General features: G+C 49.4%; 1 protein-coding gene across 6 annotated transcripts in view; it reads left to right on the top strand.

Annotated features, from left to right (window-relative positions):
• Positions 1-21,555, top strand: part of RALY (RALY heterogeneous nuclear ribonucleoprotein) — a 109,547-nt gene extending 87,992 nt beyond the window's left edge. For 5 of the 6 annotated variants that reach the window (XM_085242081.1, XM_085242079.1, XM_085242083.1 and 2 more), the window contains 8 exons: positions 1,929-2,193; positions 6,581-6,653; positions 13,179-13,226; positions 13,371-13,531; positions 14,646-14,759; positions 15,583-15,728; positions 19,625-19,673; positions 19,822-21,555. In XM_085242081.1, coding sequence (XP_085098207.1) covers positions 1,938-2,193; positions 6,581-6,653; positions 13,179-13,226; positions 13,371-13,531; positions 14,646-14,759; positions 15,583-15,728; positions 19,625-19,669 — 843 coding nt within the window. In that variant the 5' untranslated portion in view covers positions 1,929-1,937 and the 3' untranslated portion in view covers positions 19,670-19,673; positions 19,822-21,555. Of the gene's footprint in view, positions 1-1,928; positions 2,194-6,580; positions 6,654-13,178; positions 13,227-13,370; positions 13,532-14,645; positions 14,760-15,582; positions 15,729-19,071; positions 19,181-19,624; positions 19,674-19,821 lie in introns of all 6 variants that reach the window. The other variant, XR_014887814.1, reaches the window with a different exon arrangement.
• Positions 21,556-24,866: the final 3,311 nt, after the last annotated feature.

Here is a 24,866-nt window from a genome sequence, read left to right as displayed (position 1 = left end):
GCCCAGATGAGGGCAGCTTTGGGGATGCTGCTGCAGGGGAATCATGCAGAGACAGAGAGACCTGGATTTGGACACTGGGTCCTAAAGGCACCATAAGTTTCTGAGGGTTTCTCAAGCAGGTACCCCAGGTGCTGTGCCAGCATGTTGGATCATGGGTGGGTGTTCACATGGGCTGGGAACTCACTGCAGCACCATGAAGCCCACTCAGGCCTAACTCCACTGCTACACACAGGTAGACTTCAAACCATGAAGGAGCTGAGTGCCCTGATCTTCATGCCCTGAAAATTAAAAAGGCTGAGGGCTGGCAGTCATGATTTGTCCTTGTAGAGCTCATTGATTGCAATCAGTGTTAAACATCTCCTGTTTGCATGGGTCAGGCTGCAGGCCCCTGCTATGGGGTCAGGCCGCGCTTCTTGGCTGTTGCAAAGCCTGGAAATAGACAGCTCATGGTGACAAGCCCTGAGGTGTTGATGCTTGCCTCTGTGCACAGAAATACATTCAGCCCTATCCTCTCTGTTGGCTGGCTGCCCCCCCAGCTCAAGCCGCCCAGGGCCCCTCCATGGCCTCGGTCACCTCTAGGGATGGGGCACCCACGGCTCCTGGCAGCAGTGCCAGGGCCTTACCATCCCTGGATAACAAGAAGGGGAAAGGGGACTTTGGTTCTTTGTAAGTCTTGGCACAACCCCAAAAAGCATGTCGGGAAATGATTCTGTCTGTCTGTAAGGACAGACTTTTTTCAGGCTGGGCTGCGGGTGGACAGAGCCCCCAGGTCTTGGGGATCACAGAGAGCTGCTCCATGTAGCCAGGGAGCTGCCACCCATCCCAGGCCAGACTGCCCAGACCGAGATGGAGAGCTGAAACCCCAAAGCTGGCTGGACTTCATCCCAGCAGTGTTCAGGCAGATGTTGAAGTATCTGATAGGGGCCAGGGTGCTCTGCCATAGCCATGGGGAAGACCTATGGAAGAGCAGCACCAACCATGTGCATTGTAAAACAGCTCCCACAGCTCTGCACTGACTGCTCCTGAGTAAATACCATATCGTATGTGTGCAGCACACAGTAAGGAGCCCCAGGCAGCCCCTCTTTTTTTTTTTGGAAGATGAAAATCAAACCAGAATCTTTGGACAGGTGCAGTTTTTGTTGCATAAACAAGAGCAAACTGTCTGATAAGCAGCAAGACTAGATTGAATGTAATACAGTTCCCAGCCCTGATCCTTCCTAGGGACTGCCCATGAGATACCCCAGGTAAGGACGCAGGAGGATCGTGCCTTGCAGCTGTGGTGGCGGGCTGCAGTGCTTGCTTATGATTCCCAAGCAAACAGTGACATCTCCTGTTAGCTCAGAATGCAGCTCAAAGCCCAGCAATGCTAGAGAGCAGATATCAGCTAGGAGCACAGTGTTTCCTTCACCACGTAAATTTCATTGCTTACTTCCAGAAAAATGAAGCCTTCTTCTATCTACAGATGCAGATCTGCAGGGTCCAGGTTGTCCTTGTGCATGGGGAGAGCCAGCCTGTGCCAGGGGGACGGACCTGTGGGGAAGCCTAGGAGGTGGGCATGAGCAAAAGTGCTGAATGCAAACCTGCTCTAAAAAGAGCAGTCCTTGAACTCTAATTAAGTATAGACAGGTAAAGACTTTATTTTAATTGCATTAAAGTTTTTATTTGGTTGTAAAATCTATTTAAATACTATTCTGTGCCTGGGAAGCAGCCAGCATACACTCGAGTCAGCCTGATAAATGCATCTCTGCTGAGCTTTGTACTGGTGGCAGCAGTCCCTGCCCAGCACAGAGGAGCCTCCAGAGGCTAGCTGTAGTTGGGGTGCTGGTCCCCTTGCTCTAGCCTTGCTGGAACCCTTTTCCCCCTCCCCTTTTTGTAAGACTTGGGTAATTCCCTTGCACACCTTCCTGACTCCTCATTTGTTCATTCAGGTGTTCAAGATGTCATTGAAGGTGCAGACGAGCAACATAACGAACAAGAATGACCCCAAGTCCATCAACTCCAGAGTCTTCATCGGCAATCTCAACACAGCTGTGGTCAAGAAGTCAGATGTGGAGACCATTTTCTCCAAGTACGGCCGCGTGGTGGGCTGCTCCGTTCACAAGGGCTATGCCTTCGTACAGTACTCCAATGAAAGGCACGCGCGTGCTGCCGTGCTGGGTGAGAACGGACGCGTGCTTGCAGGCCAGACACTGGGTAAGTCTTTTGTGTTCTAGGTGCCCAGGTGCAACAGGGGCCAGCTGCCCCCTAAAGGGTAGTCAGGGCATGGCTGGGCCAAGATCAGGCTGCAGGATTGATCTGTAAATCAGGGTCAGGTTTAGGGATGGTGAATGGATTAGACACAGCCCACTGATGAGCCAGCAGGGCCATAGTGATGAGACAGGCCTGGGGGCATATTGGTCCATGGGGCAGGAACAGCAGGGTCCATATCCAGGCACAGGCATGGCTGTGACAGTGGTGGACACCAGCATCAGAGCTGTCCTGCAGATCAGCAGTGAGGCTAAGCACAGCCATCCAGATGTATTAGTGCACTCAGGACTGTGGCCACAGCACTGCTTGGACTTTGTAGAGGCAGGGGGGACTCTGGACAGAAAAAGTGGCATCCTGAAATGAAGAATTGGACTGAAATAACAGCAGCTCATCACCTGAATGGCTTCCCTCAGTACTACCAGAGGACTTGATCTCCTATTTTTTTCACCATCCAGAAGTCAGGTGTCTCACCATTTCTGATCACATGGACATCCTCTGTGATCAGCAGAGATGAGCTTCTCTGTGTTTGAGTCTGAGACATCTGGTTGAGGTTGGGATGGAGGTACCAAGGTACCAGCCTTAGCCTTGCCTTTCAAGAGAGGTGAAAATCTAACTTGGACGGTCTTAGACTGGCTTCAGCCAGCTGATGTTAAATGAGATAACTCTCCCCCCACCAGATATGTGAAAGTCTCTTGTCTGTGTGATAAGAAATAACAAACAAAACCACCCCAGCTGCTCCCAGCTGCATCCTTGTTTTGCAGATTGCTCTGAAGTGTCACATGCTGAGAAGCCTTTGTCACCAGCTCTAAGCTGAGAATTGGAACTGAAGGCAGTGTTTTTAATGAAAACTTGTTATTTCTAAGTCTGCTGCAAGCAGCGGCCATTGGACACACAGGGGAGCGATTTGCAACCCATTCCCACTCTGCTGCTAGCACAGCAGTCAGAAATAGGAAGTTGTGTGCTAGGTCATGTCTTTAAGCCACTGTGCTGTTTCCATCCATGGTTTACTCGAATACAGAAACTTTTCTTCACTTCTCTTGCTGTCAACACAAAGCAGAGCTGAGGTGCAGTGTGTCAGGGTGGCTGCAGCCCAGATGTTGCCCACATGTTTGCATTGTTGGTAGAAATGATGAGCGAGGTGCTGGGGAGCAGAGGAGCTCATGCTGGCACTGCTGTCAGCAGTGCAGCTAGGAGAAGGCCACACAGCCACTTTGCTTAAGAGAGATGCCTATAAAAAGGTATTGTGATTGGAACTGTTTACTGTCCTATTGGTGCTGGTCCCAGAGGTCTGCCATGCCAGCAAGGCAAAAGAACCAACCTACAGCTGTGAGAACTGCACACACACTGGAGGAGCTTTCAGTTCCCTTTCATTTGCCTTCTCTTCATGATCAATTCTCACAACAGAAGAGTTCAGCATGCTTTCCCGTAATACTCATGGCCCAGTATAAATGTGGATTTGCTTCTCTTTCAGTGGAACCCAGCAGAGAGAAAGAGGTAAAGATGCTGTACAGTGTGATTAGAAAATGTCTGCACAGGAAAAGTAGAAGACCCTTACAAAAACGTGGTTTCACAGCCACGTGGGCTGTACTAATGTGGAGGGAAAGAAAGAGATGGGACAGGTATGGGCATGGTAGATGTGTTGCTGGTGAGGTTGTCCCTGCCTCAGTGCATGGGCATGGCCTGGAGGGACATGCTATCATCTTCAAACCAAAACCTGCTGGTACAACCAGTACTGTCAGGCTTCAAAAGCAGAATTCTGAATGTGAGTCTCAGACTATAATGTCCAGTCCTCCAAGCACCTGGAGCGTGGTGGCTGGAGCCAGTGTTCCTTCCCAGCTCCATGCAGTAGCTTCAGCTGGTTGCACGTGCAAGCACCTGATGCTGCAGAAGAGCGGTAAACCAGTGCTCTTCAGGCCTACAGCTGCATTCTGGATGGCAGGAGCTCCTGGGAAATTACCGCCCGTGCACTGTGGACAGCACTTGGTGAAGGGAGAAAGCACCTCCAACCTGCTGGGGGGCAGCAGCTTGCAGTAGAGCAGGGCAGCATGTCCCCAGTGCCAGCAGGAGTCGTTAGCAGGACATCCAAATCCAGAGCCACTCCTACATGCCAGGCCTTAGCTTGAGCAAGGCAGCAGCTCATCTTTCTATCTGGCATCTTTTTATTAAGATCAGTTCTCTATCTGGATGTCCTAATAGCATTTTATTCCATCTTTTTCTATTCTTCTTCCTTTATCAGCAGACGTGCAAATTGTCAGACTTGCATTTTAACTGATCAGCAAGATACTGAATGCATTATTAAATTGAGGTGTTTGGAAGCCGTGTCTGCAGCCCATCCCTCACTGGGTCATGGACTGCTCTGCCAGGCAGGTCCTGGCTACCACTGTGCTTTCTGCAGATGCTCTTAGAAAATCCAGTCATTGCAGGAGGCCATCACTATTTCAGTGCAGGAGCTCTGCGCTTCAGGCTGGATCCACACCAGTAACCTTTCCCTGACATCTTTGATAGACAAAGAACAATCTTCTCATTTAGTGCAGGAAGAGACACCTGGTTATGGGCAGCGGGGGTCTGAGCAAATGGGTTCAGTGATGAGGAGTAGGGAGCCAGAATGGAAATGGGATACAAAATGTGTCCAGGCTGATGTGCATGCTGAGCTCTTATCTTTCCCTGTTCATTGACAAGGGAGTCCTGGGGGTTCTGACGTCTCATCACAGTCAGATTGAAAGTACAAATTTCCTGCTCTGACTGTACACCCCAGTGAAGGCTCTGTGGTGCTGTTTGTAGCAGTGCATGCCAGCAAATTGAGCTAATTGTTGTCATTATCCACCATTCGGCTTTCGTTGCATTTCCCTGGAAGGGTGTCAGTCAGCATGCTGCTGTCAGTTGCTCTCCATTTTGCAGGAAAAGTGATTGGCAGCTTGCAAGATGCACCCTGACAGCAGAATGGGTTCACAGCAGGAGAACTGGAGCTGAGCAAGGATGTGCTCTGGGATGCACCGTGGAAGAATTTATTCCTCCCTTCCTCTATAGCATTGCCAAAGGCATTGTGTTGTTCCAAAAAACGGAAAGACATCCATGTTGGCAGCAGCCATCCAGAACTGTCCTGTTCACTCCTTGTTCAGGCTCAGCATTCTCCTACGTTTGCGTTAGCAGCTGAATATGGAAGGGTGGAGAGTGAAAGGCAACAATGAAAGGAGGCATTTTGATCGGAACGTGCCCCCGTGCCAGAACAGCAGCACATAGCATGGCCACCATGGGTGGTGGTCCCTTTGCTTGCAAGGAACACATTTCCAGGGCATGCATGTGATGTTGAGCACAAGTCTTGTGCCTAGCTGATGAAGGGAGGTACAGCCATTAAGCAAATAACTGCAATTCATTTCCAACTCCAGAAGCAAGATAGTAATGCACACCCAGGTGGCTGCAGTTGTCCTTTCCTATCCCTGCCAGAAAAAACCTCCAGTGACTCAGGCTGTGTGATAGGACAAGATAATAGGATTTCAGACTAAAAGAGGGAAGATTTAGATTGGATATAAGGAAAAAGATGGTGGTAAGGCACTGTCACAGGCTGCCCAGAGAGGTGGTGAATGGCCCATCCCTGAAGATATTCACGGTCAAGCTGGAGGCTCTGAGCAGCCTGATCAAGATGTAGATGTCATTGTTCATTGCGTGGGAGTTGGACCAGATGATCTTTAAATGTCCCTTCCAACTCATGATTTGCAGTGTCCAGAAGCATCTAGACAGACTTATGGTCACTCTTGGCACTGGCTTGCCATCCTCTTGGCTATCTCCATGAAATTGGCTCTATCACTTTATTCCCACATCGAAAACATGTTTGGCAGAGACTGAGAGAGAAATTTCCTCCACAGATTAGAGCAACCCATTCTCCCTGCCCTTCATCAAAGATATGCTTGAGAGATCAATTGGGTGTGTGTCCCTACACTCCATGCACTTTTTAATGTATCCCAGTCCAAAGCAACTTGTGGCTTGTGCTTAACACTCATTTTTATTCTAGAAGGAGCAAGGAATAAATTGGAACTACTGGCAGTTTTCTGTATTCTGTGCCTTATCATAACAGCACTGTGCTCCCCTGGGAAGCCTGCCCTGAATTTGTGTACATGGGTTTGAGCGTGTCCAGAGGCACTGACTTTGAAAATGAGTGTTTTGTATCTGTGTAGAGCAAGAGGAAAACATTTGTCTTCCTGTGAAGGTCCATCAGGGACCAGCTGAAGGAAGGCAGGAGTGCAGCAGGTCTATCCCAGCAGAGTGCAGTGGGGCTGTGCCTCACTCCCAGTTCTCATGGGCACACAAGGTAATGTTGTGGCTTTGTTTGTTGCAGATATCAACATGGCTGGGGAACCTAAACCTAACAGACCTAAAGGGCTGAAGAGAGCAGCCTCCACATTATACAGGTAGGTCACCACGAACCTCCTGGCCCAAGCTCTCTGGGCTGGTATTTCCCTGAAACTGCTGCCCTGATCTCCCTGATGCCTGCCCCAGGCAACCAGGCCATTCCTGTCTTGTCAGACTTTCTCCTCCCATGGCCTTTCCTGAGCCTGGCCCTTGCAACCCCACTCAGGGCTGGGCTTAAGGGACGAATCAATGGCAGACCCAGGGCTGGCCAAGGCCTTTGTTGTGAGACTCCACCTGAGAATGGCCTGACCCAAAAACAGGGTAGGAAGTTATCAGATCAGTAATTGGAGGTGACCAAGGAGATGGTCAGGGGAAGTCCCAAGGGAGCCAGTGGTTCAGAGCAGTAAAGAGGATGCCGAGCATGGGAGGAACAAGTGGGACATGGGATAGGTCTACAGGAGATGTGGGGTGTTACAGATGTCAGAGTGAGTCTTCAGTGCCTACTCCAGAGACTTCATCATGATTCTCGTGATAACTGATGATTTTCATTGAAGCCCCACAGTCTGAAGTTGTGGGAGTGTGGGAGAAGCTCATGTTCCTACTCATGAGGTTGCAGAAAGAGTACCTTGAAAGTTTAAGAACCCAGAAACAAATAACAAGATCCCAAAATGTGTTTTATTTATAAATTTAAGTGATTGTATTCACATGGAGACTAGGGCACTAAGTCAATATTTAGAAAGCGTGATGTTGGGAATGCAAGAATGGAATGAGTATCAGTGTAATAGGTGGATGTTGCAACAAGAGAAAATCATGAGAGAATTGTGGGTTTTTCTCTGAGAAGAAAAGAAGTGAGGGATGAAGAGAAGTGAGAAAACGATGATCTAGACTCAGTCCAATAGCACAGTGCTAGTAAATGGCAAAACTTAACAGTGCAGTGTGCTGCTGACGTAGCTAAACCCACCAGAGCTTCAGAAACCCACCCACCACCACCCCCAAGGCATCTGCCAAGACCTTCCCTGAGACTCTCTGCTCAGTTCTTTGCAGCATTCACAAGACAAATTCTCCCGTCCTCAGCCAGCATGTTCTTCCCTGCTTTTCCCCCTGCTTTGGCTCATACGTCTGGCCGGGAAAGTGATGCTGGGAAAGGGAGCAGCATCACCAGTGTAAACCTGCTCTTCACATGGACTATCACAGATGAGCCAGATGAGGTCCACCTGAGGTGATGAAGGAGCTGGCAGAGGTGATTGCCAAGCGGTGTTTCACCATCTTTCAGCAGTCTTGGTCAACCGGAGAGGACGCAGATGACTGGACTTGCTAATGTGACACTCAGCTGTAAGAAGGGTTGTCAGGAGGATCTGGGGAACTACAGGCCTGTCAGCCTGACCTCAGTGCCAGGCACGGTTATAGAACAGTTCATCTTGAGTGAGATCACACAGCATGTGCAGGACGACTGGGGGATCAGCCCCAGGCAGCATAAGTTCACAAAAGGCAGGTCCTGTTTGACCAAGCTGATCTCCTTCTGTGACCAGGTGACCTGCCTGGTGGATGAGAGAAAGGCATGTAGCCTGCCTAGACCAGAGCAAAGCCTTTTGTCGCTGTCTCCCACTGTCTTCTGGAGAAGCTGGCAGTGGCTCAGACGGTTACACTCTTTGCTGGGTAAAACACTGTCTGGATTGCTGGTCCCAGAGAGTGGTGGTGAATGGAGTTACATCCAGCTGGTGACCAGTCACAAGTGTTGTTCCCCAAGGGTCAGTATTGGTGCCTGTGTTGTTCAGTATCTTTATTGATGATTTGGATGTGCGAATTGAGTGCACTCTCAGTAAGTCTGCAGATGACACCAAGGTGGGGAAAAGTGCCTGGGGGTAGGAAGGCCCTACAGAGCGATCTGGACAGGCTGATGGATGGGCTGAGGCCAATGGGATGAAGTTCAGTGAGAACAAGTGCTGAGTCCTGCATTGTGGTCACAACAACCCCAGGCAACACTACAGGCATGGGGCAGAGCGGGTGAAAAGCTGTGCAGAGGAAAAGGACCTGGGGGTGTTAGCTGACAACTGGCTGAACATGAGACAGCAGTGTGCCCAGGTGACCAAGAAGGCCGACGGCATCCTGGTTTGTGTCAGAAATAGCACAGCCAGCAGGAGCCGGAGGTGATCGTCTCTCTGCACACAGCACTGGTGAGGCTTCACTTTGAGTGCTGTGTTCAATGTTGGGCCCCTTGCTACAAGAAAGACATTGAGGCCCTGGAGCCTCTCCAGAGAAGGGCAATGAAGCTGTGAGAGGTCTGGAGCACAAGTGTTATGGGAAGCACTGGGATTGTTCAGTCTGAAGAAGAGGAGGCTCAAGGGAAACCTCATCACCCTCTATAACTCCCAGAAAGGAGGTTGTGGCGAAGTGGGGGTCAGCCTCTGCTCCCAGGTAACAGCAATAGGACGAGAGGGAATGGCCTCATGTTGCACCAGAGGAGCAAACTGCTTGCAAATTGCTCCAAGAGTCTTAGTGTAGATTTAACCCAGGTTGGCCTTAGCCAGAATTTGGCCTTCTGGTTTTGCAGGGAGGAAATGCAGATCTGTGCATCATCTTCACTGTTGTATGGAGATGGAGATGACACAAAGCCTTCTATGTAGTTGTACACGTACAACTTGCATGGTGCCATAATGCAAATGAATTCGTTCCATATATTAGATGATAGAGCATTTCTTTGTCAGCATTTACTCTTCATCTCTGCCTTGACCACTGATCCTCTGTTGAAATGGTCAGTGTTTCGGCCTTCCAGGCTGCCATGTAGCTGAAGAGAGAGATATTTGCTTCCTCCCACAGATATGGATGTGCTAAAATATGGGCCACAGACTGCTCTGAGCTTCAGCAGTATTTCACTCCAGATTGATGACAGATTTAAACTTTGCCATCTGGACTAGCAGTGCTTATGCTATCTCATGGAAAGCCAGGAACCCAGGTTTGCAGTGAGCTGTGGTTATAGCATTTTCTAACCATCGTAAATTTTTCTGAATGTTAGACTTCAAAAATCGCAGCACTGTCATTTATAGAAATGCTGTGTTAAACACACAAGATTATTTTTTCAGTAGTTGGGTTTTACTTTGCCTAGCTCCAAGAGTGCATGAGAGAGGCAAGTATTAGAGAAGGCAAGACAAAGGATATCTCATTTTGGACTAAAGGAAGCAAAAATCTTGACAGTCTTGTTTGATCCATCAACCCCAGGGTATGTTTGGGTGTTTAATTGAAATCTCTTGGGAGGTATCCTCCCACCTACCTCCAGAAGGTAGAATATAATCCGAGGTTCACACCATCATCAGTTTTTGGAGGTGGCTTTACAAAAGCCAGACAGACAGACAGTGGAAAACTTTGCTGCCATCACTGTTCTGCCCAGGCCCCTGCTGCAGGGCAGTGAAGCAGACAGAGCTGTACTGACCACAGACCTCTGTCCTTCCTAGTGATGTTGATGCTAAAAGGACAGGCAGCCTTGGGACAACCTAAGTCCTGCAGGAGCAACCAAGTGCCACACAGCTTGATGGGCAAAGACCTCCACTGACATTTCCGCAGCCTATGGTCACAGCTGGACAATGTCCTTCAGCCCAGCTGGCATCCACATCCCTTATTGTACCCATGGCAGCCCAAAAGCTGCACTCACACCACCTGCAATCAGCAGAGCAGTGACACCCTATGCCCCTTGGTGCCAGATTTGCCAGCAGAGGGCTGAGAAACAGCCCCAAGGAAGAGTAGAGGTATACAACAGTACCCATGGGGTCCAACACTGGTGAGGACTTGTGCAGCCCTTCTGCAGCCCCAGTGTCTCAGAAGTGCTGGGCTCACTTCCAGCATTTCACTCCCAGCTTCCCATCTAGTCGCAGGAGGAAAGAACCTCACACCAGATGTGCAGGGCTTTAAAAGCTCTCTATTTAACCATGGCCAGATTTTCCAAGTAGCTTTCCAGTAGATATTATTTCTACTGCTGCACTAATTAAGGTTGTGCAATTGTTAGTAGAAGGATGTGAGCTGAGCACAACGTGTTGCCTGTGACGATTGGCCCAGGTAATTAAAAGCACAGCCACTCAGCTTCACGTTGCTATTCAGGTCCATGCTCAGAAATGGCACCTCAAATGTAATGTAAATTCAGCACCTAAAAACAATTGCCCTTCAATTAGAAATGTGTGGGTTCTGCACCTTTGTGAGTCATTACTAAATGTTATTTAATTGCTCAAGAATAGCAATGCAGAAGGAATGCATCAGGAGTCGTGCTGCTTGACATGGCCTTACAGGATTCTGCTGCCTCTCTCTCTGATTGTCCCTGCTTTCATTTTAAAGGGCACGATGTCACCAACTGATTGAAAAATGGCGAAAATTATTCATGTACATAAAGGAAGCCCTGTCAGGTCACTGAGTAATGATTCATCTACTGCAGGAAGGTTTATCCTACATGCAGGGAAATTATCAGGTGTGCACATTTCAGATAAATCACTGAAGCTAAGATTTTTACTGGCATTTTTCTATTCTCGTGTTGGAAGAGTTGCCTTTTGCTCCACGCCTGACTTCTAAAGCTGCTGGTAAGAGCATCCAACACTGCTTCCCTCCTCCCACTGCCCCCTGCAGGACTGGCCATGACCTGGATGGCGTGTTACAGCAGGGTTCAGACTTCAGAAAAAACCCTCATTTGAGCCCTCTGTGTTCCTGGAGGGCTGTATTGTGGTTTCTAGGTGATGAAAGAAGCTGAGGTCAGAGTGTTTGCCATCCCTCACCGCACTGAGTCAGAGGCGGACTCCTCTCACACACATTCAGCCCTCCACTCTGTCGGGGCTCTCATGGGGTCTCGTTGTCTGGACTCCCTTTGTGCTTGCTGGATTAAAAAAAACTTCCTTCAGTGCAGTTTGCTTGACATTACTTCAGATGTCTGCCTTTGGCTGCGATGAGCCATGGCCTGGAATTGCCTTTTGCTTGAATGTGTTGGGATGTGTTTACATTCCTGCTGGCTGAAGCTAAACAAGATACATCCCACTGTTTTTGGGGAGAAGTCAGAACCAGTTCTCCAGGATAATTAAGCATCTACTTCCTTTTGGAAATTAATTAAAGAATATTTGGAGTCGGAGCAGGATGATTCTCCTCATCCTGGCTTTCCACCCCCAAAAAGTTAGTGGCCTTGCTGGGGCTAGTCAGGAGCATTTCACCTGAACCTGTCAGGTCTGACAAATGTCACAGAATTGTAGCAATTTCAATTTAACTTGCAGCTAAAGAAGGAAAAAGAAAGGAAGCGTGGGAGTCTGACAGCATAGAAGAATCCTCATTCAATTTTCCTTTCAAATGACATCCTATTTTGATTCTATTCTGTGTTTATTGGATTCAAACAGAATTGGAGTCAAACATGCCTACTGATCAAAATAGACTGGAGAGCCGAGGGCAGCTGTTGTTCTTGGAGATTTTCTGTATTTTCAGGCTTCATCCCAGGGCCGAATGGAAATAAAGTTATTGGTCTTGAAAAAATACATCTCTTTCCATACGAACAGGCTGCTTATATTCCAGCAAGAGTTGATGCAGTAGGAATTACCTTTGCCTTTCAGCTGTGAAAAGCACAACAAAGAATAAATACAGACCACGCAGGGTTTTGGATGGGAGGCTGCTGTGCAGCCAGCAGCACAGTGTCTTCAAGACAGGTCAGAAGGCGAGGTGCCAAACCAAAGTACAAGGTAGAATGGCCAGTGCCAGCACAGATGCCCTGGGTTAAGGCTGAACCATGCTGTCTAGCAGCCACTGTGGCCAGCCACCCATCCTTTGTGTCACTGCTTTCTTACAAGGCAGGACACCACATTTACTCCCAAGCTACATACTTGAGTGCTCACCCTTTCCTCTTTCCATCCTCATCTCCTTGTTCCTTTTAGTACTTTATGCTTTCACTACACACCTTTTGCTTTCAAGGGCTGCAGTAACCATTCTCTTTCTTCACAGCAGCACAGCTTCCCATGCAACCAGCAGTAATCCAGGCAGCAGCACACAGGATGTGGGGAGGATCTCACTGTGAGGGGAACTTAAAACATCCTCAGTAGCAAAGATGTTAAATGAATAAAAATCACCTTCTTCCTGACTTCTTCCCTACCAATTGTATGTGATACAAACAAGAATCATAGCAAGGCAGCAGCAGGGCAGGTAGGGCTGTGTCCTCCTGATGTGGGCGCAGTCCCAGCATACAAAGTGCAGGAGGGAGGGATGTCAGCAGTGCCCTGGGAGCAGGTAAACCAGTGTGGCACAGGCAGCCCCTCAGTCGTGTTTGGAGCTCCTCTGCCAGGTGGGCTGGTCTGGAGGGCTGCCCCTGCTCTGGGATTTGGTCTTTGTTTGGAACATGGGCATCCTCACAGCATGTGTGTGGACAATTGCCCCCAGCCCCTCTCTGTAGATGTTAACCCATCTGCACTTCTTGCTTCTCCCTCAGGCAGCCCCAGCTTCACCCAACATCACCCCCTGTGCGCTGCCCCGACCCTGTGGCCATCGGGTCCGTGAAGGTGGGGTGTGGTGGCTATAGTAATTAACCCGTGTTACTCATCAGTAGTAATTAACCTGTGTCATCCTGCTTCTTCCTGCAGCGGCTATGACTTCGACTATGACTATTACAGAGACGACTTCTACGACAGGTGAGCCGGGGAGGCTGCAGCCGAAGGGGCTTTTCTGTGAGCTGTGAGGGGCAGGCATGGGTCCTGGCAGCAGCACCCGACGGTCTGACCTGCCAGGGCCCAGGCTGTGGTGCTTCAGCTCCTGCTTCCCCCGTATCCCTGCAGGCTCTTTGAGTACCGGGGCCGGGTGTCTCCGGTGCCCAGGGTGGTTCCAGTGAAGCGGCCGCGGGTCACCATTCCCCTCGTCCGGCGTGTGAAGGCAACTCTCCCTGTCAAGCTCTTTGCTAGATCGGCTGCCATTGCCAACAGCTCGGCCAAGCTGAAGTGTAAGTGTGTGTGTGCAGAGCGGGGCCTGCTCCTGCCATCTACAGCACGGCCCCCATCCTCCAGCCAGGCACCCACAGGGCTGGGTGCTCCCAGGGCAAAACCTGCAAAACCCCAAAACACCTGCAACCAGCAGCATAGGGAGGGCTTTTCGGAAGCCCACAAGCTGCAGATATGGCAGGGGAAGGTGTAAGCACAAGGGCTTATCCTTGGATCCCCACCAGTGCCACAGTGAGAGTGATGGCACATCCAAGTGCCAGGTCCTGCCCTATGCAGGATGTTGTATGGTGTGGGATTATCCCTTTGGCCAGTTTAAGTCAGCTGTCCAGTTTCTATCCCTCCCAACTCCTCCTGCCCTCCCTCGTTGATAGGACGGTAGGAGAAACTGAGAAAACTGAAATGTCCTTGGCTATGTATAGCACTGCTCAGCAACAACTGGATGCATTATCAACATTGTTTTTCTCCTAAAACCAAAACACAGCATCGTTCCAGACACTGTGCAGAAAAGCAAATCTGTCCCAACTGAAGCTAAGACAGCTCCTCACGACAAAGAAGACACTGAGGTCATGGAGTGTGACCAGAGAGGGGCAGTGGAGCTGTGAGGGGTCTGGAGCACAAGTCTTATGGGAATGGCTGAGAGAACTGAGATTGTTCAGTCTGAAAGAGGCTCAGGGGAGACATTATAGTTCCCTACAGCTCCCTGAAAGGAGGTTGTGGTGAGGTGGGGGTCAGCTTCTGCTCTCAGGTAACAGCAATAGGATGAGAGGGAATGGCCTTCACTTGCACCAGGGGAGGTTCAGGTTGGATATCAGGAAATAATTCTCGGAAAGATGGTAATGCACTGGCACAGGCTGCCCAGGGAGGTGGTGGAGTCACCGTCCCTGGAGGTGTTCAAGAAGAGGTTTGATGTGGCACCGAGGGCCGTGGTCAGTGGGCACGGTGGGGATGGACTGGGGTTGGACTTGAAGGCCTTAGAGGTCTTTTCCAACCTTAACAGTTCTATGATTCTGCAAGAGGCTCAGTGCAGGAGAGCTCATTGCAGCTCTCAACAAGGGCTGTGCTCCCATTTCAGCCAAGCCCATGTTGGCTGACGCCTCTCTGTCCTTTCCTTCCAAGTGAAGTGCAGCGAACTTCAAACCATCAAAACTGAGCTGACACAGATCAAATCCAACATCGATGCTCTGCTGGGCCGGCTGGAGCAGATTGCTGAGGAACAGAAACAGTCCACAGGTCAGTTGGGTGTGTGCTGGGGTCAGGGGTGCTGCTCGAGGATGGGCAAAGACCTTGTCAGAGCTGCTCTGCAAAGTCAACGTGGCTTGTAACATGTTCTGGGCACTGACATTGAAGTATCTCCCCTGAGTTCCAGGTGAGGAGGTTCCTCAGACACAGAACAAGAGGTTTCTGTAGCCCCCAGACATGTAGGGTGCTATGCTAACAAACAAGACAGAAGTCCCTGCCCGAGGAGTTTAATTCTATTTGTCAGTAAATAGACAGTTCTCAGCTCCAGACCCTCAGCAGTTTGTTGGAGAAGGTTCTGCTTTGCAAAGGTACTCCATCCTTCTCTCAAAATTGAAGTTCAGAGCTGAAGAGTGGACCATGTTTCAGTGGAAACACTGATTTGTTCCTCTCAGTGTTTAGAAGAAGGAGAAAACAGCACAGAAGTACCAGATGGAATTGAAGCATCTCTGCAAAATAAGTGGTCAAAAAAAACTTCTGTGCTGCCAATTATTAGGGGCTGCCAAAATCACACACCCAACCCCCTCCAATTATGAAATGGGAGATTTTTTTCTTCTACAGCACAGTTTGATTTTGTTTCATTTGCCTTATTTTTTGGGTTACTTCTGCCTCCCACACTCACTCAGAGGGATGCGGAAGGGCGGCCGGCTCTGCTGTTTTCTAGCAGCTCCTTCAAAATTAGCAAAACTTCCCATTGCAGAATAAACCCTAAATCCATTATTTACACAGCAACTCAGTCCTGGGGCCCTGTGGATCAGTCTGATCAGGCGGCAGCCATCACCCCCTGATCCTGATGCCTTGGCTCTTGCTCTCACAGAGGTACGGAAGAAGGTGGATGGCAGCAAAAGCGAAGTTTCGCAGGAAGACACAGCGTCAGAGGCAGAGGTCAACACGGAGGAGCCACTGAATGGAGATGAGGGAGAAGAGGAGGGCCTTGCACGGGATGAGTGTGAAGATGAACTGGTAAGAGAGGCTGGCTAGTGTGTCCCTCCAGCCAAGATAATTCAGCAAGGGACCACAGTTTTACCAAGCTTGTTAAACCCCCCCCCAGGACAATAGTTTTCTCCTCCCAGAAGGAAATTGTTGTATTTAATCCCATGACTGTTCACAGCTTGCTCTTCCTAGCTGCTCTGTGGCTTGCAAAAGCTTTGACCTCGTAAATGCTGCAGAAACACTGCTGGGTTCTGAAATGCAGATTACTTTTATTTTTGATTTCAAAATAATTAATGAATGGTTTAATTAAGTTGCTTTGCTCCAAAGGAAGTGGATCTCAGATGAATAGAAACATATGTTAAAGACAGACCACGTTGTGTTAACTGCACTTTCCTAACAGCATGAATTTGCAATGCCCTTTTGTCCATTGGACAACAAATAGCAGAAATGTGGTTATAAAGTCTCAGCAGGTTGCTGTGCGTGATGCTGAGCACCATAGCAAGGGCAGCAGTTTCCTCTGAGCGTGGCTAGCCTGATTTTGTGCACATCAGCCTTTGTCTTGCTCTGAATAAGGACTGGTGAACCTAGGGAGCAGATTTTCGTGGGCCTTTCTCACTACACACTGGCACACTGGCACTAGAAGTGAGGATGGAGCTCACCGTCCCTTTCTTCTGCCTCACCCCATCATCACTGGGCTGATCACATAGCATTTCATTCTACCTATGGCCAAAAATCTTAGGACACTGACCGGCTGTTTGCACTCCTCCACTCTTTTGCTGGAATCGTGATGGATGAGGGATCTGAATGGGGTCTTTCAACTGTTTCAGTTTCTGGGACCTCATTGCTGAAATCTGTGACCTCTGCTAAATCTGAGAAGAGATGATTAAGGGCAGACATCATAAGAGAATGCTGGAAGGGAGAAAGGCAAAAGCTGGCCTCCTTCTCTGTGTCAGTTAGAATAAGGAAGGCCAGGTTTACATCAAAGGAAACAGGCAGAAATTAGGTGATAGAAATTAGGGGAAAACTTGCTGATGGTAATGATGATAAAGGGCACACAGATTGTCAACAGAAAATATGGACTTCTTTGCTGCCATTCGTGGGATAAGAATACAGACTGGAAATGATTTAAGTGTCATAGAATGACAGATTGGTGTGGGTTGAAAGAGATCTTAAGGATCATCCAGCTTCAACCCCCTGCTGTGGGCAGGGACACCTCACACCAGATCAGGCTGCCCATCCATCCAGCCTGGCCCAGATGGGGCATCCATAGCTTCTCTGGGCAGCCTATGCCAGCACCTCACCACCCTCATCATGAACGTTTTTTTCCTTTTATCTAATCTAAATCTACTCTTTTCCAGTTTAAAACCATTACCTCTTGTCCTATCACTACATAACTTCGTAGGAAGTCCCTCTCCATCTCCTTCAAGAAGAGCTTATCGGGTACGGGTGAACAAGTGCCCTGTTTCAGGCCCTAGCACTTCTATTTTCTGTTATTCTCTGATTTCAAAGTGACATTGAGTTCAGAAATATTTTACTGCCAACTTCAGACAGGCTCAGATGCGCTCAGCATGAAGCAGGTTAATGTGTGGAACTTGTCTGCAGGGGTGTTTTCTTAAACACTGCAAGGCAAATCACAAGGGCCATCCTTTAAATTTTGCTCCTGACCTTAGAGCACTGAGCAGTTTTCAAGTCTTTTCATTTCCTGGGGAGTGAGTTCTTCATCCCATGTCTTTGACTTACAGCCATCAGCTTACAGAGTGCCAATGGGCTCAGGGGTCTGGGAGGGCACAAGACAGACCTAATCAGTTAACTGGGAGAAAAACAACCCTTGAATACATTGGCCTTTTCCATCAGCTTTGTCACCAGGTCAGTGGATCCTCTGCTCTGCTCCGCTTAATTTTTCCTTAGCTTTCCTTTTACAGCTGGTGTACCTACCAAAGATCTTCTTCTTGCCCTTCACATCCCTCACCAGTTCCAACTCCTGGCTTTTGGCTTTCCCAACACTGTCAGCTGGAGTGACAACTCTGTATTCCTCCTGAGTGGCCCAGCCTTGCTTTCACTTCTGGGTTCTGTTCTTTCCGTAGGAAGAAGCTTGGTTTGGCCTTTGCTGTGCCTCCTCGCTGGTCTCTTGTCATGCCTGCCCAACCACACAGCAGTACAGACTGTTCTCATGTTTTGAGGCAGGTGGTCTTGAAAGACACCCAGCTCCTCTGTGCTCTGTGGGCCAACAGAAAGGTCGCCTGTGAGATTCTGCCCAACAGACCCCAAATCTGCTCTCTTAAGTTCAATTCTGTTGTTTGTCTTAGTCATTTCTCTCAGGAAATTCAACTTTGCTGTCTTATTGTCACTGCAGCCCAGACTTCTTTCCACCTTCACACTGTTGTCTGGATCTGCCTTGTTCATGGGCTGCATGTCCAGAAGAGCATCAGGCTGACCCCTTGTCAGTCAGCTGCATCAGGAAAGCTTTCTTGATGTTCACCAGAAATCTGTGGGGTTGCTTGCACCCAGCCCTGTTGACTTTCCAGAAGATAGCAGGCTGATCAGATCCATGAGGAGTACAAGTGGCTACAAGCCAGGAGGTTTCCTCCAGCCATCCCAGTAGGTTTTGTATCATGTGGCATGCACCAGGTGCCCACCACGATGTCACGTAAGTTGTTCTGTCTCCTGATCCTCAGCCACATACTCTCAGCTGACTCACTGCCTGTTCCAAGGCAAATCCCCACGCATTTGAGCCCTTCCTTTGCCCAGAGCACATGCCACCTGACTTGGTTTTTTTTCCTGAAGAGCCTGTTTCCAGGGCACTACACCTGCTTTGTATCTGCAGCTCTGCAGACAAAGAAGGAACCTTTGTTCTGCTGCCAGAACTCACAAGCCTCCAGGCTTCCCATCTTGGGAATCGCAGTCTCCAGCTGCTCCTTGTTCATGCATTGCACTCTTCAGAGTTTTGCCCCCACAGGGGCTCTGCAAACACCCACTTGAGTTCCCTGATTGCACAAGGCTATTTCCCTCCTCCAGTGCCTTCTGCTAACCAGGTTGTGACTGGTCTCTCTTGCTTTTTTTCTGGATCACCTATTATCACTTGCAGACATCTCCTGGCTCCATTTCCATCTGTTCTTTTTCAGTTCACGAAATAAAAGACTACTGCTGAGCATCTAATTCATTTAATGATGCCATATTGCAGAATTGCTCCAGGAGGGCAATTTTCACATGCTTTATTTTCAAATCCACTCTCATATGGGGAGCAGTTCAGCACACTGCACTGCCATTGCAGCCTTTGGAGTGGTGAATATCCTGAGTGTTACTTTGGAGGACGAGCTGTGCAGTGTCTCTGTTCACCAGCAGTCTTTGTGATGTTGCCTATTTGCCATTGCAGATCAGCTACCCCTGAGCATCTTTGTGCAGTTCCTGCAACTGCAAGGTCTGTGCTTACAGGTGTGGCCATTCCCAGGTCCCAAATAAACTTGTCACAGAGCTAAAACAAGGTAAGAGCTGTGCAAACACATATGATGAAGCCCACTTTGTACAAATGCTGTGGCTACTTAATTCTCAGGTTAGCTGGTCATGTGAAAGTCAGGGGTCTGTCCAAGCGCTCACTTAGCAATCAGTGCTCACCACTTGCAGCTTACACCCTGGGCTTAAAACCTTCCCCAGGGACACGCAGCTTTCCCACTGGAGGTCTGGCTCTGGAGCAGCATAGATCAGACACCAGATTTCACACCACTGTAGGAAGGTGGGCTTGATTTCATCCCAATCTCTTTGAGGTTCAGCAGAAGCCAGACCTCAACACCAAGCAGGGAATCACACATTCTGGGGTGATTGCCCACCATGGAACCAGCTGGTCTCTTCATGTGACACAGCACGGTGTCTCAAGCAAGGCAAGATGGGCACATGGTGATCTCTTGTTTCTTCTTCCCTTTCCCCTCCAGGAGAACAGCCATTACACAGATGTGGAGGATGCCAGACTACAGTAACCAGGTACAGCTCACACTGCTTTTGGAGGCTGATTCAGCTGGGTCACTGATCAGCCCCTCGTTTCCTTTCCTACATCACACATTGCTGTCTGTGAGGTTCCAGGAAAATGATGCACCCTTTTATCCCCGCTGTCCTTTGTCTCTCCTTGCAGCCCTTTTAGAACAGCAGTGAGCGATGGTGTGAGGAAAGCACGAGGCTAAACCCTGCCCTGGCACGTTGAGCAAGACAAGCTAAATTGAAGTGCTGCTGTCATCTCTACCTGGCATTCAAAAGGAGAAACATGGCCCAACATCTTCCACCCATCTGTAAAGCAAAGACAAAGAAAACTCATCCCAGCAGATCCCCACGACCCCGTGCAATGGATTCAGAGCTCTGCAGCGAGCACAGGCAGCAGCCAAACCCTGCGTGATCCATAATCACCCCTGGCTGGGTATGGACCCAGTGAGTCAGAGATGATACGGGGCGGTTGGCAGGAGAGGAAGGACAACTAAGCCCATCTCAATAAGGACTTTTTTTTTCCCATGCTAGGTGAGAGTCAGAGCATTTGGTAACTGGGGGAAAAGTACTGTCTCGGTTTGGACAATTAGTGTTCTCGCATTCAAGGTCACTTTGAGGAACAGGGTGCGGGGTGAGCTCTTCTGCCAGAGCGGTCACCTCCTGCTGTGGCTCTCATCCCATGCACTGCTGCAGGTATGTGGCTGCTTCCAGGCAGACGAGCTGGTGGCTGTGCATGTGCTGTGCTCTTTGCAGCTGCTTGAAGAGAGGAGAAGGTAAGGAGATGCTGCCTGTAGGAAATCAAGTGATCCCAAGCAGGAGGAACAAGGCATGCATCGTCTTCAGTCGTACAGCAGAGAAGGGGTGCAAGCATGCATCAAGCAGGTGGATGCAACCCTTCTGGAGCAGCAGCTCCCTGGAAGGGCTACGACCCATCTCCAGCCAGAGCAGTCAGCCCCTATCCTGCCCTGCTGCTCACATCTGTTCCTCAGCCAGCTCCCCTGGGTCTCTGGGGCACCAGGACAGTGCTGTGCAGCCGCTGACCACCACAGTTGAGCTCCATCATCCGACAGCTCTGCAGTGCAGCTCCTGAGCGTGCTGAGGCCAATTACAGTGACCCCAGCACAACGTGTGTGGGTATGCAGGCATCTCTTTCTCCTGCTTTTGACCCATGCCACGTCCTGCAAGTAGGAGGCTGAAGCAGCCCTTTCTCACTGCAACACCCAAGAAGTCTCTCAGCCTTTCTCATCTTGTTCCTTCCTCTTCCATGTGCTTATGCAGTTTTTCTGGGTTCAGAGGCAGATGGGACTGAGACTCACGCAGCACTTTATTCATATCAGTTGTGTCCTGCCCATCTCCCCTCTGTTTCCCACTCCCCTTCCAAAACACACACACAATCAGTGCTTTGAATCCAGAATGCTGTCCACACCTTCTCCTCAGTCCAAGAGCCCATGTGCACCCCCTGGACTGCACAGGGTGCTCTGAAAGGGGACTCCTGCTTTCTGCTCCAGCGCTCAAAGCCAGACCTCTTCTACAGCATCTCTCTCTGAAGGGTGGAGGGGAGAACAGGTCATGGGGGCACCACTTCCCTGCCCAGAGGACCATCCTGGAGCAAGCATGGCTCTTGAAGCACAATGTTTTATTTGCATTTCTTAGTTTTGAATAAGTCATGAGAGAATTAAGGGATCATCGTGCTTTCCCCTACCTTTTTCTGGTTCCTGTACAATTTATCCATTGTGTTGTACTGAGCCGTTGTAGAGCTGTTTTCTAGGCTTTGAGAGATGAGCTGCGGTTTTTGCTATGAACTGGCTGTGATGCTGCTGTCTGGGAGAAAGGTGACCTTGTACATATGATCCTGTATAATAAAAGAAAGAAATCTAAAGAAATCTAATTTGCTTTTGTTGTCTGCTCTGTCCTACACAGACACACATGCTCTTCTGCTGTATTTCACACGAGCAAATCTTTCCCTTCCTGAGCTTCAGCTCTGCCAGCAGAATTGGGTTTCTTTTGCTCAGGATGTAACGGCTGAGTTTTGAGAGCACCCTCCTCTCCGTGCCCACCCTGAGCCCCGTGCCCAGCCCAGCACTGCTCCAGCTTGGTGCAGCAGTTGGTTTTAGGCCATTAGAGCGTGGCCAGGGTCTCTTGGCACACAGCTGTTCTGATTCTGGTAAATTTTTGCAGAGGATGAGGGACTTTAGCCCACAAAGAGGAGGGGAATCAACTCTTTGAAAGGGTTAATAACAGTAGACAAGGGGAAATGGTTTTAAGTCGAGGGAGGGGAGATTTAGGTTGGATGTCAGGGGGAAGTTCTTTACAGAGAGAGTGGTGAGGTGCTGGAACAGCTGCCCAGAGAGGCTGTGGATGCCCCGTCCATCCCTGGAGGTGTTCAAGGCCGGGTTGGATGGGGCCCTGGGCAGCCTGGGCTGCTTTAAATGTGGAGGTTGGTGGCCCTGCGTGTGGCAGGAGGTTGGAGATTCGTGATCCTTGAGATCCCTTCCAGCCCTGGCCATTCTGTGATTCTGTGATTCTGTGACTTTGGGAACTGTTAGGCAGGCCTTTGCACGGCAGTTATTTTGCTTTTAGCCATAGATCCGTCCTCGCAAAGTGAGTTCTGTGTGAGACCGTGCAGCAAATCTCACAAAGAGGCAAAGACAGAGCAGTGGGGTGGGAAAAGGGAACGTTCCGTTCACCCGTCAGGCCACAGGGCAGCTGAGAAGCACATAACAACCATGCCAGACACTGCCTCTATGTCATATCCCTCCCGCAACACCTTCCCATTATCTGTGGGATAATTCTCGCTCTTAATAAAGTTGTGGAAACATTGAGAGATGTGGTCAAGTATCTCCAATGGCTCCCAGTGGGTACCAGCCATTATCCTCCAGGAAAGCACTGCCCAACCATGGATCAGATGTTGAGAAGCAAAGCAGAACCTTGATTAGCAATCTGGAAACATTCAAGGAACTGTAAAAATGAGGTGTGTGCTTAGAAAGTACCTGCTGGACTTCAGGGTCTGCCTGGAAGAGCCCAGAGACCAATGTAGCAAAGCAATGGCTCCTCTGAAGTCTCTTCTTGGGTTTGCTCCACATCACAGTGCTCCTTCCCTGGTGCTGTCCCTTCGACTGAAGCATCCTTTGAAGTAATCCCAACATTTTTGGGGGCTGCTGGTTCTTCCTCAGCCAATACAGCCCAGCTCACCCCTCTCACAGAGTATTCACACTGCTTGCAGTCAGGGACAGCCCCACATGGCTCTTGGTTGGCCATGGCAGCAGACGGGGACACTGGAACAGCCCTGCAGTGCAGAGTGCCCCACTCTGAGCTCAATGTGAGCAGCTCCTGGGGGCCAAAGCAGGCAACTTCCTGGTGCCGTGAGCACCAGGACTGAATCATGGGAGATTTCAGGACTTCAAGAGTGGGTTCACAGGCTGGGAGCACAAGCCATTGGGAGCTTGTTTCCACATCAGCATCTGATGCAATATTTGAATAACTGCTTTAAGAACTGATGTGAAAAGATGAGATCAGGCGGGAGGTGAGCAGCAGGAGGAGTAAGGACAGAACTAGAATAATCATAAATTGACCATAAGGGACTGTCTTTGTGCCTAAAAGTTCTAAGACAACTCACATAGCCCTCACTGATTGGGTGTGAACACAGAATCAGCACAACTTCCATGCGTGGGGGGCACATCAGGCCAACATGGGCACTGGGATGTGCATTTGCATTCAAAAACCAGAATTTCAAGAGAGAGGGAGAAGATGCAAAGATGTGTTAATGAAAGCGTGGGAAGGTGAATTGAAACCAAAAGGACAAAAAGAGTGGGAGGTATTAAAAAAAGTGGCATTCTTCCATGTACCACCAGATGTACTGAGCCCATCAGTGTGGTTTGGGTGCTCAGAGACCCGCAAGGACTGAGCCCCAGTGGGCAGTAACCCAAAGCACACAGGAGATGAATAATGCCAACACCACAAGAACCACACCAGACGTCAAATGCTCCAGAGCCCCACCAGCAAAAACAAGGAACAGAAGATGTGTTCAGCTTCTCTAATTCATTCCAGATCCTCTTGTCAAACCCGCTTGCTGCATGGGATTTTTTTCTGAAAAACAGATCCCAGCTGTAGATGGTGACACTCAGAGCTGCACTACGAACAGCTTTGAGAAATCTGGTCCTAAATGAACCAAAGCAGTGATCCACTGGGAATTGTTCTCATCTGCAGAAAACCTTAATAGCTCATTTGAGGAAGGATTCTAGCAGGGCAGAACAATGCACACCCACACATCTGCACCAGAGACACAAGTACCGCATGCTGCCTTTTCAACTGCTCTTCATAGCATCCATCTGGTGCCCTACCAGGTCTGGTTTACCCCCAGCAGAAGTGTTCCCCCAGCAGCAGGACATACAGAACATACACTCCTCTCTGTGAGTGAGCCCTGAGCACAGCAAAGAATGGGGCACCACCTACGAGAGGCACACGGCAGCCATGCTCCTTTGGGGACAGTCATACCAACAGCTCTATCACTGTAAGGAGCACCAGATCTGCTTTTGTTGCAGCTGTTTCAGCAGGGAGCTTTCAGAAAACCTGTTGGAAATGCCATTTTTATACAGCAACACACAGATGCTTTTTCCCATGTTCAAATTTTTGCTGGGGGATCATTTTCCCACTCAAAATATCCCCATTCTTCTCTTTCCACAAAAGAAACGTGCGTTGTCAGATGAGCTCAAGGCCTTCCTCCTGGCCAACAGCCAGGCACTTTCCATGCTGAATGCAACTCATGTTGGCAGATACCCAATTCAGGCAGTCTCTGGTGGTGTACAGAGAAAACCAAGCCCCCAGATATGCACTGGGACAGCACATTGTCTGTTGGATCCAATTGGGTCACCAAAGAAGCAGTAAGAAGACGGCAGCGCAGAGGGTACAAGAAGAGCAACCCACCTTACAGATGGAAGAGTTCATCTCCAACCACAAGGTTGGGAGCACAGAAGACACTCTGGGTGTCACACTGAAACACTCAGTGCCCCGCAGGTGCAGCACAGAGCTCTGGGTGCTCCCACCCAATGGAGGCAGCTGAGTGATGTACACAGCCACCAGAGAACTGCGTTCAGACAGCGCTGCTCCACATCCCAACCCAGAACCAGCTCTGCACTCACAAAGCAACACTTTTCCCACTGCATTTCTCTCTTTTTTTTTTTCTTTATAGCATTTCCCTAC

The sequence above is a fragment of the Meleagris gallopavo genome, chromosome 22 (genome assembly GCF_905368555.1).
Source record: "Meleagris gallopavo chromosome 22, MGAL_WU_HG_1.1, whole genome shotgun sequence".
NCBI lineage: Eukaryota > Metazoa > Chordata > Aves > Galliformes > Phasianidae > Meleagris > Meleagris gallopavo.
This window is presented reverse-complemented; position numbering and strand designations above follow the sequence as displayed.